Source organism: Ammospiza caudacuta, chromosome 7, assembly GCF_027887145.1.
Source record: "Ammospiza caudacuta isolate bAmmCau1 chromosome 7, bAmmCau1.pri, whole genome shotgun sequence".
NCBI classification, from domain to species: Eukaryota; Metazoa; Chordata; class Aves; order Passeriformes; family Passerellidae; genus Ammospiza; species Ammospiza caudacuta.
The window spans coordinates 34,644,590-34,665,700 of record NC_080599.1 but is presented as its reverse complement, the minus strand read 5'-3'; the positions used below and the strand labels follow the sequence as shown (position 1 = coordinate 34,665,700).

Here is a 21,111-nt window from a genome sequence, read left to right as displayed (position 1 = left end):
GCTTTAAGGCATCATTTTACCTTTGAGAGATATCAAAGCGTGTCTTCTGTACCACTGTATAGAATGGTAAATTTGTAATTGTTCTGCAGATCTTTTTGCTTGAGATTTATACCTGAGGCAGGTCTTAATGACAGTTTTGACTATGAAGGACAGTTTTAACATGAAGCTTCTAATTTAATGACAGTACATACTAGTTAGTTTGTAAAGAAATTGAGAAGCTTTCTAGTTTATGGAGTGATGTGTGCCTTCTTTTTTTCTTTTATCTTTTTTTTTAATTTTAAATGAGCACACATGTTCTACCTTAATCTCTAGAGGTTTGAGATTTGGGGCAGGGGCTGTGGAGACAAGAATACCTCAGGTTGTCAGTTATAAGTATTGAAGAGTTCAAGGTCTTGCCTTGCAGTAAACATCTTACCCTCTCTTCCCTCAGGTCTCTTACACACCAGTCTGCATCTGGACCTCGCTAAATGTCTTTATCAGATTTGCTTTAAAATATATTTCCTGAGATATATGATGCTTCTTTTGCAGTTTTTCAAGAATTTCTACCTATGTTGCATTACATTTGCCAATGTCATTGGATGGCTACAATTTTTCATTTTCATTCATTAATAACATCTGCTTCACGTAGGAGTTGTAGAGACTCTAGCATGCCTAATGTGCATTTATGTGTGTTTACTTGTCTCCCTAATTTATTTAGGACAATTCTAATTTATACATGGTAATGGAGTATGTTCCTGGTGGAGAAATGTTTTCACATCTAAGAAGAATCGGAAGGTTCAGGTAAGAGTATTAATGACACTATTCCTTTTAAAAAGCCTAATTTGCTGATTTGGGAAGAGGGGTTTGTAAAATTTGTTAGCATTGAGGAAAAATTCTGAAGGGTTAAGTGCATTTACCCCTTGTTCAGTGGACTTAAATTAGGCAATGAAGAACTCCTATTTATTTTTCATTTAGTTAATACAGGCATTTGTGATCTGTGCATGATAGAATCTTGGAATTCCTATGCATATTGTCACTGAAATTCATGGTAGTTTCTAAAAGTAAAATTTGAAGTCAAAGCTCTGCACTGTGGGATACATTTACCTTGATTTGCTTGTGTATTTTAGCTGCAAAACTTTAATTTAGGTAATGTATGTATCAATTCTGAAAATGTTTGGTTTTGCTCTTTCTTGTTGCACAGTAAAAGAACCAGTTAAAAGATACTTACTTTGTCTGTGCCTGACAGTAAGGTGGTTGTTTTGGTACCTTTGCATAGCACTGGGGTACTTAATATTCTTTTAATTCTTCGCAGTGAACCACATGCACGGTTTTATGCAGCTCAGATAGTGCTAACATTTGAGTACCTCCATTCATTAGACCTCATCTACAGAGATCTAAAGCCTGAAAATCTTTTAATTGATCAGCAAGGATACATCCAGGTATGATATTTTCATATATTTAGGGATGAAGTTTTGTCTTGCAGTGTAGATTTAGGTAATTTGAGAAAATGTGTTGAGAATAAATGGTCTGTTAGTATGTTTGTGTGGAGCATTCAAATGCCATACAGTCTAGTAATGGTTAAAACCCTTGGGTTGTACTTCCTCTGACTAAAATTAAGTATGCACAGTAGAGCTGTCTGCAGTTGAGCCAGTTGTCAGGATTTCCCTTGGGGTCTGTGGTGAGAAGTAGGTGATTACATGGCTCTGTTCATCTGACCTATTTTATATGTCTGCCCTAGAACAAGATGAAGGATTCCCTAAAATGTCTGTTTCTCTGCACTGTCTGTATAAGGAGTTTAGGAAAACCAGCTTAGATATTAGCCCTGACATGATAGTACTTAATCATGTACTCCCACCCTTGGAGAGTCTGAGCCTTCCCAGCACAGCTGGGGTGGGAGCTGAGTTGAGGTCTGCACTGCAGTGCTCAAATAACAGCCTTTGTTTTACAACAGCCTCTCATGGCACCTTCTCATCTTCCTCTTATCTCTTATGCTTTTAGCTAAATGGCAAATGGGAAGGCAGAGTGCAGCAACAAGCGCTCTGTAATGCTGTGCAGTCCTTAAACTTAAAAGGAAGTTCTTCTTCCCTCATTGTGTCACCTTTTGCCACAGCAGAATCTAAACAAGCAAATACATAATAAACATGTTTGAGAGAAGTGTAAAGGATTCATATCTTATGTTGTTTATAACTGTAAGATAATTTTGGAGTCTAAGATAATACTGTAGGAAAAAGATCAGTACAAGCTTAACGTAGCTGGGGAGCACCATTAGTGTATGGCTGGTTTACTCCATTTACTGTGACTGCTTTACTCCAGCACTGGCAGCTCTCTCTGTGCAACAGCATGTTTCTGTGATGGTGGCAGAAGGAGGCTTGTGTTCATATGTTGATGCTGCAGCTCCAAATTCATTTTCTTTTTGTGTTTTAAAGCCATTACTGTTCATCCCATGTCTGCAGTGTATTCTTCACACGTAGACTGATGTGCATTCCCAAACACAGAAATGATTCTTTGCTGACTGAAGCAGGTCTCTCCAGTCAGCATGTCACCCACTCCATTCAGTTCCAGCTGCTGATGCTGTTGTTTCTACCAAAAATGAAAAAAAGCTGCCTTGATAGTTTGGCTTCTTTAGTTGTGACATTAATGTACAGTAACATCAGCACAGGTTGTTGTGTAATTAGTAGTGATTCTCATTTGGTGCAGTATGTTTGCTCAAGGAATGGGTTGAAATTGAAACCAAGAAGGAGGAAACAAAAGAAACAAGCACAGACTTAGTAGCTTGAAACTGATCCCAGAATTCCACATGTAATTACCTGGGTTCTGTATGTATTCCACAATATGGTCCAGGTAAAAACACAGACAGTATGATATTGCATACAGAGTTCTGAAAACTTACTGTAGAAAACATGACAAGTGAAATGAGGAATTTATAATGTTCAAGTACTTGCCATTTGTGAATGCAGTTATTGCTGCATTTTCCCCCCCGGGCCTCAAATAAACAAACATGACTCTGATGATGCTTTCAAAGATACTCAGAATCAGAAGTTACTGGAAGACCTCTTCTATGTTGTCTTATTCCCACACTAGTTTTACATATGACCTTTATACACTTATGCAATAAAATTCAAAGTTTACAAGACTGGAGAATATATTGACCCTTTTTGTGATTCATCTATTTGTTAACGAAAGGAAAAGATAAATATCTTGTTTATATTCTTCAAATTTTCAGCATGACAAACAGTCTGATGTTAAAATATAAAAAAAAATAATGTAATTGCAGTACATGTGGAAGATTAGAAAACCATAGTTTCTAGTGATTTTTAAATTATAAATAGAAGCTGATGTCAGGGTGATAATACATATTTTGTGTTCTTTATGAATTTCATCATGAGCCCTATTTATCTGACTTAGAAGTTCCAGGAAGACTGACTAATAAAGTATATGATACTATGTGCTTTGAGAAATAAATTTTTCCCCTGTAAAAAAAATGGCTTTCCAAAATATTTCTAAAGTACTTCCTTTTAAATTTCTTTGTAGCAATGCACTTACAATCAATTTATTTCTTCTGGTGACAGGTCACGGACTTCGGCTTTGCAAAAAGAGTAAAAGGCAGAACTTGGACGTTATGTGGGACTCCAGAATACCTGGCACCTGAAATAATTCTCAGCAAGGTACTTTGTCTTGTTACTCAGCCATGCATTTGATGTAGTTAAAGCTTCTCACCCAGTTATCAAGCTCTGAGGGATAAAAAGTTGCTGATACTTCCAAAAATTAAATCTTGATTAGTTAATTGACAAGATGACACAAAATGCAGTCATTGCATTGTAAATATTGGTTTAGTATGCCAAAACTTATGCCAGATAAGGAATTTTCACATAACTGTACCAAACTTTCTACATATGCTTGCCACGTAACTTGTGAGGAAAGAGATTTAGAGAAACTGTCATTAGGTTATTTAACTAACATCCTTATCAGAAGAACAGATCTGAATGATTACATTCTGAAGTGTTAACACACTAGAACAAGAACTCCAGAGGTAACAAGAACTGTGATGGGATGAATCAGTAGTCATTACATAACTAGTTGCAGAGTTTCAGGTTTAAGGCATTTGACATCAAATCAAACATGACAATCCACTGGTTTTACATGTAAAGCACATGCAGTCTAAGCTGACTGTAGATCTGTGTGTCCATTACTTGCATTGCATTCCAACATTAAAAAAAAAATATTTATCCTATAGCTGTTCAACTGCAGCACTGTTTGCTTTGCAAATGGAAAATATAGAACTGCTTATGCTATAAAACAGTCGTAGTGCATAATGCTAAAGTACACATTTAACATGTGCTTTAATTAAATACCCTTTACAGATCATCAAAAGTGAAAAAAAATACTTTGTTTGGGGAAAAAATGTTTGTTGTTTGTATGTTTTCCCCCTGTGCAGCTAAAACAGCAGAAAAAATTACAATGCATCTACTGCAATGTCTTCACAATGGATTTTCCTGAAAGACTGAGTCTCAGCCCTGAGCTTTGTAAAAAATCTCAAAGAACATATATGAAATTAATGGGTTTGGTGGTTTCTTTGCCTTTCATAACATTGAATAGGACCTACTAATGGTTTAAGGATCAGGCTTTTAAGATCAGATCATAAATGACTCTAACAGCTAATTAACTAAACTTCTAAGCTCTTGTAGCTGGTTAACTACATATGAAACTGAATGTTCCAAAATGTGGATAATCAAGCAAAATGGTGACAGTGTACAATATAGGAAATGTTATGTATTTTGTTGTAATGAAATTTCCTTAAGCTTTGAAGATTTCCCAGTCTGTAAAAAATTGTTTTGATTTTAAATAAATAAGCTGTGCCCATTTACCCAGGAGTGTAAAGAAATCACTGACACTCATCACAGGAATGTGTGCAAAATGCTTTATTTCCATCACTATTTCACTGTCATTGCTGTGTTAGGTTTTAAGTGTATTGCTGTTGGAATCTATGAATGCCAATTTGGTTGGTGTCATTGCAGGTTGTAAGTTCTGCATTAAATGAACAAAAATGTATTTGTTTTCTTTGTATTGCATAAATACATAGATCTATAGTGAAAATCCTAAGCTGTGTTAGAACCTGTACTAACAGTGGCATGTTTCATTTCATTCAGGGTTACAACAAGGCAGTGGATTGGTGGGCACTAGGAGTGTTAATCTATGAAATGGCAGCTGGATATCCCCCATTCTTTGCAGATCAGCCCATTCAAATTTACGAGAAGATTGTGTCTGGCAAGGTGGGTTAAGGCTCTGGGTGTTTTCACAAACACAGTTGTTTTTATAGAACCTGGATTTTGGTGGAGGAGATGCAGAATTCACTGGCCTCTAGACAGTGAGCAATTTGAAAAGGGCCTAGGAGAAGTATGTAATGTACGTTTCATAAGTACAGACATTGTTACTTGAAAAGCAAAGTTATAAAAATCTGTTCCCTGCCTTCAAATTTAAAATGCAAGTTACTAAATTTGCAGACATTGTGGTATTATATCCTTTTATGCTTGGATTAAAGTGATCCAACGACTGTTAACAACTGCTTAGCTGTGTGCTTAATTTGCCTAGCTATTTTCAATAATTTTTTTTTGCAATTTTTGAGAAGCCCTGTATAGTTTCCATCACTCCTAGGTCTCTTTACTTCCACAGTCTTATAGGTAGACATGTTTAGTGTTGTTTGGCTTTCATTGTTATATAAAATTTTTGAAAAGTGTATCCAATGTTTCCAGTTTATTTTTCATTAATATCTCTTAGTGCTGGATAGCAGCAGAATGTAGTCATTCTGTTGTTTCCCCTGCCAGCCAGTGTTGATTCTTTGTGCTCACTTGATTTGTTACAGTTGTTCCCTTCCTTGCCTCCCTACACAGACACATGCTGTATCTCAGGTGCCTCTGTAATTCCAATCAAGGGCAGTACCTCAGTAGGCCTGGGGTGCCCTGCACTGAGGTTGATTCTTATTTAATAAAGAAGGTGATTGGTGGTTGCTCTTTGAAAGGTTTAATGTTGTGAAGCTTCAGCTGTGTCCATGAATATATGGGAATTAATTTACCAGGACATATTTTTAAAGAAATCTTTTTCTTCTAAACTAAAAACAAAATGTTAGGCAGTTTTTGTAGTTTTATCTAATTGGCTTGACATCTGTAAAAGGTTATCTACCTTTTTTACTGAGTCCATGGATGGACTACAGCAGAAATAGTACTGGACATCAGCTCTGGAGATCGTAATTCAGTCCTCAGCTAGCAGTTGTTTACAACCTAGGGTCTTTCATTTATTCTACCTCATTTGCATAGTTCTCTACATAAAAATTTGAGTTAATATTTCCTTACTTCTCAGTGGACTAGATAGTATAGTCATTAAACCTGTGAATTTCTCATAATCTACAATAGAACTATATTGGTAGGTAAACTGAAGCAGGGTTCTTAATAACTGGACTTCTTGATTTTTTTAAAAGTTTTTATGTTAAGTAATTCCATGATCTATATTTACATCATAACTGATCAGCTCAGTATCGGGAGTGTCAAACACTGAGACTATGAGGATGACAAATACAGCTTTCTGCCTGTTCTTTTCCCCTTCCTTCTCTCTGCCAACTCAAATGGTGTCAGTAGATCATTTGTTAGAAAAACCCTTTGTAATTACATCCCACGAATCATCCTCAAATATCCTTTAGCCAGGTTTGAATGAATTGCAAGTCACTAGTGTGCTGTCTTCAAATAGTGCTGTTATGTAAGGCTTCTGATGTTGGTGCATTTAGTTATGAGAAACAGATTGCAGTACAGCATGAAGTTCCAGATTGACTTTTCATATATGATTGCTGAATGTACAGTTATTTCAGAGCATATCTATGTATTTATATGCTATATATATGCTATATACTGTGTCTCCTCTGGATGTATACATATATAATATAATCTAAAAATATATACCTAGAAAATAGCTGAGACTCTCTTGAGATGATGTGTTGTTAAAACACCAAGTTCAACTTAGCTTTTAGATCACTGTTAAATTAAATTAATATCTTGCCCTCTAGAAACTTCCAGTTCAAGAAATCATAAATGGGCAATGTAATGCTGCTGATGAAGGCTTTGTGAAACAGAAATGTCTGTGCAACAATAATCATCTCTCTCTTCATGCATTCCTGCTTGATTTGGTTTTAGAAGGAAGATAGAAAATTGCCCTACTGTTTCCCTTTATTTCAAGTTGTTTCCCTTCACAGGGGAAAGAATCAAATTTGTATCATGTTTTTTAATGCTATGGGTGTATAATTTTAGGTGAGGTTCCCATCACACTTCAGTTCAGACCTAAAGGATCTTCTAAGAAATTTACTCCAGGTAGATTTGACCAAACGATATGGAAATCTCAAGAATGGTGTAAATGACATAAAGAATCACAAGTGGTTTGCAACTACAGATTGGATTGCCATTTATCAGAGAAAGGTAAGACCCTTCCTGATCAAAACTACTACAAGTCTTTAAAGGATTGAAGTAAAATTTCTAATTGTTGTGTTTAATTTCCATTCCCTAGATCTGTGACTTCTTAATTGAGAAAGGGTGAAAGTAGTTTAATCTTTTAAGGTTCCAAAGGATATGTATATGTTGAATTATGTTTCTTTTTCTGTGTATTCTAGCCTGGACCTCTGTGTACATTCACGTTCTCTTTAACACACATGTTGTGCATTAGTCTATTTCTGGATTATCTCAGGACAAGGCATCACCTGCCTCTCTCACTTTTTATTTAACCCCTGCTATAGTGGCATCTATAAATACTCCTCCACAGTAGAAATGAATTTGTTTTCCTTTCCAGCCAGCACTCAGACTGAACTTCAGTGTGGAGAAGCTCATGCCAAAGCTAGAGCTTTTTCTTTTCTCCTAAAGCAACCTGCTCTTTCTGTAAAAAAAGCTAGAGATAAGTGATAATATTTAAAGAAATTGGTTTGGATTTGAAATGCGAACAGTCTTGACTATAGAGGCATGAACTTGCTGCTGTAACAGCAGTATTTTAAGGGCCAAACCTGAATACTAACAATAGTTTATAAAAGGAAACTGGTTGTTTGGCTACACAAACTGACAGTACAATTGTTGAATTATTCACTAATGTAGTAATTACTAGAAGACAGGGTACAATTAATGCATCCTGTATTCCTTGCATTAAGTATAGATATTTTTAAGAAAATATTCCCCATTGTGGAATTCTAATTATCTGCTCTTCACTTTCTTAATGGCTCTTTGCAAGGAGGCATTATATGCAGCAAGATTCATTTGCCAGTATGCTGTTTGGGAACACCCAGGCCCCGTAATATTAACAGTGTTTTAATACTGTGTTAAATACTCTTAGCATTGCTAGTGTACTGCTATAGTGAATTACTTTCACATAAATAAGAAATATTTTTAAATGTTAAGAAGTAGTAGAGTCAGAATAACTATTACTAAATTTAAAGGTTGTGAAAACTGATACTGAGTAAGTTTGAAGCTTCCAACTATAAAGAATATTGTAATAGGATCTGAATCAACAGCATGGATTGTAATGTCATTCAAGTAGTCACAGAAATACAGCAATAAACCTTAGACTTATACTAGTTTTTCACAGTGGCTGTTACCACAGCATGTATTCTCTTGAATAAACCTAGTGTTCCATTAGCAGCTAATGTCATGTGAATGGTTTTGGGGTTTTTTGGGGGTTTTTTTTGTTGTTGTTGTTTTTGTTGTTGTTTGTTTGTTTGTTTTGTTTGGGGGTTTGGTTTTTTTTTTTTTTGTTTGTTTTTTGGGGTTTTTGTTTTTGTTTTGAGGGGGTTTTTTTATGCTATTGTCATAAATAAACCAGTCAATTACTTCATATTTTGGATACAGAATCACAAAATTTGCTGATTTGGAAGGGACCCACAAGGATCATCCAGTCCAACTCCTGGTCCTGCACAGGACCCCAGAAGTCACACCATGTACCAGAGAGCATTGTCCAAACACTTGTTGAACCTCTCAGGCTGGTGTGGTCACCACTGCCCTGGGGAGCTGCTCAGTGCCCAAACACCCTCTGGGTGGAGAAACTTCTCCTGACATCCAACCTAAACCTGCCCTGCCTCAGCTCCAGGCCATTCCCTCGGGCGCTGTCCCTGTCACTGAGCAGAGATCAGTGCCTGCCCCTCCTGTTCCCCTCTCGAGGAAGCTGTGACTGCAGTGAGCTCTGCCCTCAGGCTCCTCCAGGCTGAACAGACCCAGTGCCCTCAGCTGCTCCTCACGGCTTCCCCTCAATGCCCTTCACCATCTTTGTTGCCCTCCTCTGGACACTCTAATAATTCAGTGTCTTTCTTACATCATGGCACCCAAAACTGCCCCCAGCACTGACGTGAGGCTGCCCCAGTGCAGAGCAGAGAGGGACAATCCCCTCCCTTGCCCAGCTGGTGATGCTGTCTCTCATTTGAAAGTGTTCTAAAGTTCAAGCAGTAAATGAGATATTTTCTGTGCTCTGAGTTTTGCTGTAATAAAGTAACTGAAAATCAATTTAAGAAGACACAGAGACAGGATTCAGATACTGGTAATGTGTGCCTTTGTAGGCTGGATATGTACACAGACTGTGTTCACTCAGGCTAAATCACTGAAACATGTATCTTGTTTTAAGAATAAGAGGATATACCTGTGACAATTGCACACACAAATGCACAAGTTACTGTTATTTCTTGGCAGTGTATAATGGTATTGCCCACAGTCTGGAGTTTAATTTTGTTAGTCTGTGCTGTACCTCTTTAATTTACTGATTTAAACATGCAACACGTCCCCACCATCAGCATCTACCTGGGGGCACAGCGTGGTGTGATCCTCTGCCTCAGCTGGAGATGTGCCTGCCCCATTTCATTGTCTCCCCACCATTCTGCCTCTGGCACACCTACTCCTTGAGATGTTTGGGAGAAAGATACTGATTACTTTGTGTTTCCAGGTTTGCATCACCTGCATAATTTTTTGTAATTTTGCTTACCTTATAGTGCAGTCTTTGAGTGACTCCTTCAAGTCATTGCTTGTGTCTCATTGTGGCCTAGTTTTTAGAAGGCTTTCACTTCTCACTTGGCTCCTAGGAGAAACTTCATAAAATATGCAGAACAAATTCTTTTCCACTTGAATTAGGTTAGTTTTTATTTGGGAATAGAAGATTGTTTTCAAGTAGGAGGGAGAGGCATTCCAACCTTCGCTAAGATTTTTGTGTGGTGGTGGTGGCAATCAATGTACTCCATGTCCTGTGCTAATGAGCTGGAAGGAGCAGGATCACCTCTGCAATGAGGGGACTAATCTTTGTTTTGAGTCTGTCAGCAAGAGACTAATCTTTTCCAATTTAGATTCACACATCTAGGCCTCTACCTTCCTAGGTTGGTTTTGTTTGTGCCACGACTTAAATCTGTAATACCTGATTTCTTGGCAGGATGTGAGAAGTAATGGGAGTATTACTGTGCTCATTATTACCATGTTAAATCTATTGGTATTTGGGCAGTAACATTTCATTTGCCTTTTTGTATTTCCTACCAATACAGGTAGAAGCTCCATTCATACCAAAGTGCAGAGGTCCTGGAGATACCAGCAACTTTGATGACTATGAAGAAGAAGATATTCGTGCTTCTCTAACAGAAAAATGTGCAAAAGAATTTGCTGATTTTTAGTAGAGTAAGAGGACAAGATGACATCAGGGCTCACATTGGGATCTTTGCACTCTGTTAACAGATGAGGTGGAGCTGAGACCATCATATGTCAAAACAGTTACCTAGTTACTTCATTCCACAAAGCTGACTGAGGTCTTTATTGCCATCTTCCATGTGTGCAGTTTGCACCAACCCTTCTAACTAGGCACAATTAAGCAAGCACTGTTTGTGCAGTAACACAGAATAATAGACCACTTTCCTACTTAACTTTGGTTTCTGTCGTTCTTTGTTTCTGTGTATTGTTCATTTTCCCCCTTTGAAATGAAGTAGTTTTTTACCCAAGAATGCTCCATTTTATTTTGAATAATGTATTATTTGTGTGAGTGAAATGGAAGGTGTTGCGGCTAGTGTGATTTAGACTGAAGTGAAAGATAAATGTTGCTTCTAGTCTGTGCCAGCCAATAATTCATGTCTGTCTTGTGTCTGATGCTACAATTTATAATAATTTTTTAGTAGCTCAGACTAAACCTAGCCAACATTTTTAGCGTTTTTGAAGGTAGTATTTATCGCCATATAAATGTCTGCTAAATTAACTTAAAAACATTTCTTCTTGGAGGCTGACCAAAATTCAGTAGAATCAATTGGATGGCTTAAGTAGGGGACAGTAGCTAGACCCCGTGCCTTGGTTTTCTACATCCCTGCAGTTTTCGTCACTGCCTCCTTCCTTTGTATTTCCCACCTAGGCAGTAGGCAGGTTGCCATAACCAGACTGTACCATGGAAAGCTTGCAGTCTCATCAGAGGGAGTAATTCCACCTGGTCTGGACTTTGGACCATATTAAACCAAGTCAACTTACCAGCATTTCAGTTGGCAGGTGTGAAATGGCTTGTTTAAGATCAAGAACCCTAAACTCTTAAAGGAAGTTTTGGTCAGTACTGTAGAGAATTAATTTTGATTCACCTTTTCTTCTTCTGTTTTTTTCTTATTTTTTTTAAAGTAGCCAATGTTTCGGCTCCCAAAGTATTCCTTGCTTCAAGCCTTTTTTGATTAAAAAAGGCATCCATTAGAATAAAAACCATCATGCCACAGACAGCAAAATGCGCTCTGCCATTAGCTATGAAAAACAAATGGTTTAGCAAATGCAAAATAATGTTCTAGATGCATCGCTGGATGAACACGGTTATTTTTTGTTAGCTGTTAAGAATAAGAGGTTATTGCCAAGTTTTTATTCTGGTATACTATATTAGTAAACTGAGGATGGAGTACTGCTACAATCATTTTCTTTTTAATTACAGCACTTCATTCATGAAGAAAAGAGATCAAGTTTAAAAACTGCAACAGCTGAGTTTATTTTAGTTGCGTTGTGTCTTCATTTCTAACCTACTTTCTTTCAATCAATCAGAATGTATGGTCACACAGATACAAGTATTTGGGTTTAATTATGTTTTGTATACTCTCACCAACTGACTTAAAAGGTATTGCTACCATGTGCTAGCTTTGGGCACTTTTACACATTTATTTCAATGTTAATAATCAGCGGCTCAGCACTTTTTTCGGGGTTGCTTTTAAACTTATTCATAGTAGTTTTATTTGAACACTTGGTTCTGGCTGTCTCAGTGACCTGTCTTAAAACAGCACATCTAAAAGTTTAAACTAGACTCATGTTTTATGATAAATTTACATGCATACAAGGATGAATTGTTTTTTTAAAAAATGAGCTATATTGATACATAGCCATTGGATTTGTTTGAATGCCAGTGCAAATAAACAGCTGGCGTTCCTTCCTTTTAATCTGTACGACGCTCCTAAAAGAAAGGCCTTTGTAGACATTTTACAAAAGAGTATGAAACATACCACCCAATGTTCTGTCTGTTTAGGTTGTTGAGCATTTTTGCACAACGTCATTAGGAGGCTGACACTGAATGCAGTCTTTGTCCACCCATATTTACATACATGCAAGAAAAGTATAAGATACTTTGCTGTAGCAAATTTTATGTAACAAAGATATATCGTCACATTAATAAATTTAAAGAAATCCTTTGTATGAAAATGTTAAAATCTTTTGTATTTCATTTAGACCAAGGACATGCTGCTGTATGCTAGCTGTATGCGATAAATTCTACAGTAACTTTGTTGTCGTTTATGAACTTTAAAAGATTTTAATAAATGTTGAAGATCACAATTTGATTCTGTTATGATTTTAATTTTTAATCATTACATTTATAGTTCTAGAAAGCTTCAAAGATTTTTCTGTTCTGTAAAATACTGTTATCATTCATCTTGCGTGTACAATAAGACAAAAGTCTAGGAAATTGGTTCTGATATGTCTGTCTGATATCCAGATTAAATTCTACACGGGCATAAGTGGAAAAGTCATCATAATGCCATGATATTATGCTATTTTTTAATTTTATGAAAATCCTGTTAGAAAGTAAAACACTTTTCCAATATGGCATAATAGACTTCAGTATGGAAATGAGATTCTATTTTGGAAAAGGAGGGGAAGTGTGCAATTTCCAAGGCATTAGTGAGTACATTTGACAATGTGAGTATTATACAACCCTCTCATTTAAACACAGTCATGAAATATAACTACAGAATATTATGTTACCTGTATTTAATTTGAAAAATCCTTTTCACAATATGGAAAAATTGTATATCTATGACAGTAGAAGCTTGTTAATTTTACACATTTGAGGAATTAAGTGTTGAACTATATGGTATATTTTAATTGTACTCTAGTTGTATGTAACTTTCATTTCCAACATAAAGGATTGTATCTCATTAAGTAAATTGCTTTTTTTATTATCTTGTCAGTTGCATTAAAACCCTTATTTTTAAATCCTTTAAAGTATTTTACTAATTTTTGCAAATAATTAGATGTTTTTAAGTGCTGCAATAGTGTGCAATAGTAAACATTTATATACAGAAGTGCAAATTAAATTATGTACAACACTTGTGCTGCTTCTTTGTGAATCAGAATGTTGTATGATGACAGTTGTTGCACCTCCCCATGTGTGAGCAGAGTTTGAGAGCAAGAGGAAGAGGTTGTGAAACCTACTACACATATGAGTTGGGGCACAGTAAGCTTTACACTAACTAGGGTGTCTGGAGAAGGTGATGTGGAGAACATTAAAGGCACTATGAGAAGTCTTGGACTTCTTAGACAATCAAAAGCAAGCAAGGTGATCATTAGCTTCAGTATTGTTTGTCTTCATTTTATTTTCATTCAGACTCAATGCTTTTTATTAAAGATAATTGCCTGTTTTTAAACTGTCTGCAGATCCCGCTGTACAAACTTTGTGCTGTGTCTCATTGTGCTGTGAAACAACTGATAGAAGTAAAGACTGTTCATGGTCTTGGCATTGTTTGTCTTGAGGCTTTTTCTGCAAGTGGTGTTTGGAGAGGTTCTGGTGCCTGCTCTGTAATGCAGCTCCTCCTCTTCCCACTGTCTGAGCCGAGCTGTGGCCTCTGTGCTTCTGCTGCTGTGCGCCTGCGACTGCGGTCTTGTGTTCTTGGTTTCCTGGTACCACTGCTACATTACATTTTAAAGACCTTTGTACTTTTTCTAAAGCTCAGCTAAAAAAAACTGTGAAAATACTGTCTTCTGCTTTTACTACAACTCCTAAACAAGCACAGCATGCTGAGCCACAGATTTGAAGGTGTCATTCAAATCTGTTCTGATTTCCTGCATAAGGAGGACTTACCCCAGATCAGAATTGAAGAGCCATTCCATAAGAAAATGGTAAAAAACCACTTCCATTCTCTAGCTGAGGTGCATATAGCTGATCTGGATCTGTTTGATATTAAAAAAAAAAAAAAAAAAAGAGTTTGACCACCACAGTTTTACAAGTGTGGGTCTTGCATACATTTTAAAAATGTTTTTAATGGAAAGGTATTTTCACGAGGTATTGACTGATTTAAGTTCTTTAACAGATAGGTAAAATATGAGCCCTTAGCTTCATGCTGGGCAGCAAAAGGGTTAGAACTCCACAAGGGTGTTTAAATGCCTTAGAGATAGTAAGTGTTTGTCATCTTACGTAGGGATTATGTGAAGTGTTGGATCTTTTTTAGAAGTGTAAGATGGGTACCTAGAGGAAAGACAGGATCTCATGAAATCTTTCTAACTTCTGAATTTGATGATGAATAAAAGTATTAATTAAATCTGAGATCTAGTCACATTTTTACCTCTTTATTGTTTGGATTTGGGAAGGGGTATTGTATGACAAAAAGGGATGCCTGAAGGAACTTTGCATATACTGAAAATGTATTTTATTTTTGTAATTGACTAGTACAAAGAGTGTAGTCCCTCAGAGGGATAAAAACAGCTTGAGGTTTCTATGACATCATTAGGATCAGTTCCCACCAGTGTTTCGAAGCCAGTAAAGATTCCTTTAGAATCCTTACAGCTTCATTGTGCTGTTCCCTCCCTTGGAGGGTCAAGTACCAATGTCTTTGCAAAAACATATTCCTAAGAATTGTGTGTGTATGGCTCTTTGCTTTGAAGCTTTAAAGAAACATAGTTGTGGAGTTCATTGACATGAGCTGCTGTCACTAAGCGTGAATGGAAGAGCCAGTGGCAAACTTGCACATTTCTTACTGCTGCCAAGCTCACAGGTCTAGATTGTGATGGAGCACACAGTGGAAACACAGTAGTCTGATGGCAAGGCTGCAGCACAAAAACTCTTCAGGATGAAAGGGTGGAGTTTGAGGAGGGAGGTCAGTGATCTGTTCCATCTGTATGCAACCACAGTAACAGGTGTTTTCCTTTGCTGGGAGGTTGTTATCAGAAACTTCTTCCTTCGCCTTTGCTTCCAAGGTGCTGTGGAAGATCAGAGAGGACACAGCTGTAGCTATGTTAACACAAATGGAGCAAGGTCTCAACAGCCTGGCAAGCAGTGTGATATCTTCTGAGTGTGTTCAGTAAGTTCCAGGAAAAATTACTGCTGACTAGGGCAACAAAGAGAAAATTGGAGTGCCGGAAAGTCTTGGTTAACTGAATTCTTCCCCAACCAAGGTGTTTTAATTCAATTGAAGGCAAAAAAAAAAAAAAAAAAAATTCAAGACCTCACTTAGATTTAGTGGTGTATTAATGCTTTGGTCTACACAGCAATATCACAAGAATACCAAAAGTATTGCTAAGTATTGCTCTTTTTAATTTGTACCTACATTGCTACTTTGAATGTGTATGTAGTTATCTAAATAACAGTTCAACAAAATGAATGCTTGATTGGGATGTCCTTTCACTTTCTCCTGTCTTTGCCATCCTTCTACTTGATGCTTGCATGAACTGGGGATCTGAGTGTCAGGACTCTGGTAATGATAGGTAACACCCTGGACAAGTAAAACATGATTCACCCATCTCATAGACATGTTAATTCAGGGTAAGCAACCAATATGTAATCCTTTTATAAATGCCCAGTGTTTATCAAGTATCTGTTTTCAACTGCCCCCCTAAAAAAAGGCACTGTGTGTCCTCAGTTAATATATTATCTTTATTTCCCTTTTTCTCTGGCCATATTGGGAAGTGGCATTCTCTGGCATTGGGAAGTGTGCATCTGGCAGGCTTGCTTACCAGTGGCAAAACTAAGAGAGGAACTGAGCAGGCAGCCTGAGTAAAAACATCCCATGGAGGCAGAAAGAGGATCCCAGTGGCAGAACATGTGATGTAACCTGCATGTGGTGATACAGTTTGTTAGTGCAAGCACATGAGTTCATCTCCAGAGTGGTTCTGCTTCCCCAGAACCACTCCAGAGTGCCACCTCCCGAGGCCACAGCACCCACAGCTCATGGATTCTGGAAAGGAATTTCAGAGCAAGACTGAGTTTGCTGCAAGGGGTATTTCCTGCCAAGAGAAGTATTGCAGGGAGTGCTGGGAGGAAAATAACTCCCTCAAGTCTCATAAACTTATTTGATCTTTTTTAAAGCCACTCAAGGAAACTTGAACTATCAGCACAAATTCTTTTTCACTTGGGATTTGTGCAACACAAACCTCTGCTTTAGGGCATACCTAGTGTTGTGTCTGAAGTTACTAAACTCGTCTTCATTCTGCTACTACCTATTGACTAACAGAACTCAACTCTGACTTTTCTTGAAGTTTTTTTTAATGTTTCAGGTTACTGCAAAATCCTGTCAACTAAAATCATGAAAGGAGATGGTCTTTAAGGTCCCTTCCAACCCAAAGTATTCTATGATTGCATCTTCAGGAGCTTTCCATAGCCAATTGCTCTAGTTACATTTATTTGCCAGTAGATGTCACATTTACATGGTGTGGAATGCTGTGTAAGACATGTCAGCTGCAGAGCATAGTAAGAATAAGAGACTTGGAAAGTATTTAAGAGCAGTAGGGAATGAAAAATTTAGATTGTACCAGTCACATAATATGTCAGGGAATAATACATGCAATACCAATCATGAGTATTTGTTCTTTGTGTATTAGTAGATTTTGCCTTTAAATCCTTTTTGAGTTAACAGCTGCAATATTTTTTACTGGTTTTCACATCAGCATGAGCAAAAAAAGTAGGTTTTGACACTAATTTGAACAAAAGTATTTTTTCATAATATGTATTATTGCATGGACTATATAAAAATTTCACTAAAAATCCCTGATTGATAGTTCCTATTATCATTTGAAGCTAGAAGTAGAGGTGTGTGTACTCATAGCCCACAATTACATTTCTATTTTATGTGCAATTAAAATTTCAGAAATACACTGTTTTAACCAAAGATGGTCACCAATAAAAATTGGAAAGTGTTCCTATGATTATTTGTTAAGTAAATAGTATTGATAGTAGTTGGATATAAAACTTTGTGTTGGATGGTAATCAAATTTAGGTATATCTCTACTAATTATGTTTACAGGCAAAATAACAACTGTTTATATTTTTCTGAATTATGTGATCACCAGAGCAGTTGGAGAACAAGTTACAGCAAATGTGCTCTTGAGAGCACCCGTGATCAGAGCATCATCAACCAATTTAAGAGCTGAGTAAGTTTTTAAATGATCAGTTTAACTGTTACAATCTTAAAGCAGAACTGTTAAATGTCATGTCTGCTCATATTCAGATGCATCTGGGTTTGGTTTATATCAAAGGAGAGAGTAGAGGGGGAAACAGGGTCATCCAATGTGTGACTGGAACATTTGCCCCCTGTAACAGAGCTTCCTTTCTTGCAGTCTGTTTTGGCAACCACTGTCCTACCAAAGCACTGTGTGCATGCTTTGAGTTTGCACATTGATGCACAAATCATAGAGATGCCATTCCTTCTGCTCTGCTCACAGTTCAGTGCCTGAGAGCACCCAGAGCACCTGTAAGTCCCCCAAAGAGAAGCAGTGAGTGAGACCCTTCCCTGGCTCTGGGGTGCTTTCCCAGGGCTGAGGAGCAGCATCCTGCAAGGCTGAGCAAAGAATGAAAGTTACACCCAAATAACAACGTGGAGAGAAAATGCCAGTATTTGCGGAGACATGGTTGCTTTACAAATCTTAAAAATCTGGATATTTCTGACAGTCAGTTCTTCACTCCCAGGAGAAGGGCTTCCCAGCAAAGTGGGGGGAAAAAACTAGCACTCATTTTTCAATGTATTGTTTGAAATATAGTTGAAATTTCTGCTTGAGTTTTGCTGACACATTTCTGTCTGTAACTTTTTCTGAGTGCATCACCATATTGTGCTCTTTCATTTTCCTCACTTCCTGCAACCAAGTGCTACATTTTAGATTTCCTAGAGAGGTAGTAGCTATTTCACTGAGATGGGTGAGCCATGTTTATATAAAATGTTTTTATCAGGCTGGATTCCTTTTAACACTGTTGGTATTTCAAATGAATACTTTTTATAAGCTTCTTGCTACATTATTACAAGTTGGGCAAATATGTGGCAGGTATTACTGCTAGTATGGGCGCAATGAGCTGTGTTTTATACAGTGGTTTTTTAATATGAAGTATAAGCTTTAAAATAACAAAAGTTTAAGTCTAGACAGAAGCTTTATTAAATATGAGCAACTACTACAATAAGGAGTTGCACAACAAAATAAGTAGGGCAGGAAATTCTCAGTGAAGTGTATATAATTCAGGTGCAGGAAGATTTATTTAAGCAATTCAGTCTTGGAAAAAAGAGGAAGTAAAAGCATAAAGGTGTCACTGGCCTTGCATTCTAGTTAGCTACTGTACACATTCATTTTTAGGCTGTATGAAGAGGGTGCAACTTCAGTCATCTTACTGGAGATTCATATGATTATGAGAAAAAGGTCAGGTAATGCATACCTTAGGATACTAAAGCAAAGGTTTCAGGGGCTCCCCAGCAGGACAGAAGCCAGATCTTTGCCCCCTGCCTGGTCAGTGAGTCTGAGCAGTGCTGCTCCCCCCAGCCTGCAGCCAGGAGCTGTCACTGATCCAGCCTGGCAGCCAGGAGCTGTCACAGGAGGTTGTGCACATCTACAGACCCTGTTCTTTACCTTGTGGGAGAACACCCCGGGAACTGCAGGGAGGGTAAGTTCAGGCCCACTGCCTGCTGTTCTCTGATTTGGTGTTTAACACACGCAGTAACATAACTGCCTCCAAAATGATTGCCAGCTGGTACCAAGTCACTGCTGCATTCTGGCCAGGGGTTTTCTGCCTCCCTTCCCTCCTCACTTGCTTAACACCATTGTGATCTTTAGGCTTTTGTCTAGGCTTTATGCAGAACTTCAGAGCAACATGACAATACCCAGCCATGCAGAACACATTGGCAGGCCAGAAGAGAACTGTGAAGAAGACACAGCTTGGTTTCTGGAGGATCTTCCTGGCCAAGACACGAATTGAAGAGAGGCACTTCATTGCTGGACTCCATGGGCTGGGAACTGTCTCTCATTCCTCTGTGGAGTGCTGAAGTAGGGAAGGGACAGCAGGACAACAGGTAGTAAACTGTTGATACCGTGGAGAAAGGTAAGTGGCAAAATTCAATTCAAGCAAACTAGAAATACTATGGACAGGGATGGAAAATACCTTAAGTGAAGAAGGAGAATTTTCTGAGACTAAAGTGCTGAAAAGCTGCAACTGGACAAGTAAGAGGGATTTTTCCTCTTTCTGGGTAGATAGGAGTTGCCAGGAACTGTGAAGAATATCCTTAGTTACTTATTAGTGCAAGGATGCCTCAAATCATCAGTACCATATAGGTGTGATAAAAATGTAGTGTGGGATAAGGGGCCATTCAGAGCAGACTGGAGGGGGAGAAGGTACTGCCAAAACCCTACTGCAGCCCAGGGTGCAGCTCCAAATGTCCTCTCCTGGAAGGTGAATGTACAGAAAGGAGAAAGGGGAACAAGATCAGAAAATGCAGACCACAAAAGGGCTGTGGTCATTCAGATGTTTGAGTCTATATAAGAATGTTAATACCAGAGAAACAGAGAAATCAAATATTGCACTTAAGAATATTAAACTAAAGATTATTACTAGAGGAACAAACAAGTATAAACTGTTTCTATATTTTTTAAGTTATAGATTAAAATTTCTTAATCCCCTGCAAAGAGGAGCTGGACAGAGCCTTTCTGCAGGGCAGAGTGGGCTGAGATTCCCCATGAGGAGCCCCAAGCCAGCACTGGGTGTGAATGTGCTTGTGTGAGGGCTTGGCTGTCATGCCAGGAGATCAAAGCCCATGGCCTGGACGGTCCCTTTGGTCCCTTTCCAGTCTTGTATTGCTAGGAGGGAAATGATGCAAAAGGGATTTTTAGACTGTTGTTAGTAATTGATTGGACATAGCTATACATTTATTCAGTTTGCTGGGCAACCTGGCATTTTACACCCATGCCACTTCCACACTCATGACAAAAGTCACTTAGAAACAGCCTGTGCCCCCATTGGACTCCCATGCTGCCAGTCCTGAGCATTATATGGACTTGATGATTTTTTGACCGCCAGCCACATCTGGATGAAATTTCTTTGGTTTACTTTCTTCCTCACAATGAGCAGCAGGAACCACAAACGATCGCAGCCAGCCCCGAAATGTCTCCCTGAGAACCCAGAGGAGCAGCAGGCACCTTCCACGCCGCGGTTCGGGTACCCCCTCAGAGCCGGGGCCGTGAGGGGAAGGCGCGGCCCCCGTGGGACTACAACTCCCAGCAGCCCCCGCGGCGCCGGCGCACGCGGCCTGCCTGGCGTCTGCTGCTGAGGGCGCAGGGCTTCCCTCGCGGCCCGAGGGCTCTGAAACATTCGGTCGTTGTTGGCGAAGAAATACGTGTTTTGCACGGGGCTAGATTCATTCTACTCTGAATAATGCCGCCTTATTGAGAGGGGTTTCCCCTCAATTTCCTGTGTTATTTTCTCACTCAGCTTCCCCAATGGTTTTTTTACCAAGGGCACTGAAAAGAAGGTTCCAAGGGCTTTATTTAGCTCTGGGGAGCTGAAATTCAGTACTCTCTGCACAGCTAGCAGGGTGCTGTGCTCTCCCTTTGCCACATGTGCCGTGCATTTTGTCTTCTACTCTTTAACTGCCAGGGATAAAACAAAAGGATAGGAAGGATTCCA

At 38.4% G+C, this 21,111-nt stretch overlaps 1 protein-coding gene across 3 annotated transcripts in view; it reads left to right on the top strand.

Moving 5' to 3' along the window:
• PRKACB (protein kinase cAMP-activated catalytic subunit beta) overlaps nucleotides 1–13,983 on the top strand; it is a 65,794-nt gene extending 51,811 nt beyond the window's left edge. For all 3 annotated transcript variants that reach the window (XM_058808812.1, XM_058808811.1, XM_058808813.1), the window contains exons 5-10: nucleotides 698–780; nucleotides 1,292–1,418; nucleotides 3,549–3,644; nucleotides 5,127–5,249; nucleotides 7,272–7,436; nucleotides 10,514–13,983. In XM_058808812.1, coding sequence (XP_058664795.1) covers nucleotides 698–780; nucleotides 1,292–1,418; nucleotides 3,549–3,644; nucleotides 5,127–5,249; nucleotides 7,272–7,436; nucleotides 10,514–10,639 — 720 coding nt within the window. In that variant the 3' untranslated portion in view covers nucleotides 10,640–13,983. The remainder of the gene's footprint in view (nucleotides 1–697; nucleotides 781–1,291; nucleotides 1,419–3,548; nucleotides 3,645–5,126; nucleotides 5,250–7,271; nucleotides 7,437–10,513) is intronic.
• Nucleotides 13,984–21,111: the final 7,128 nt, after the last annotated feature.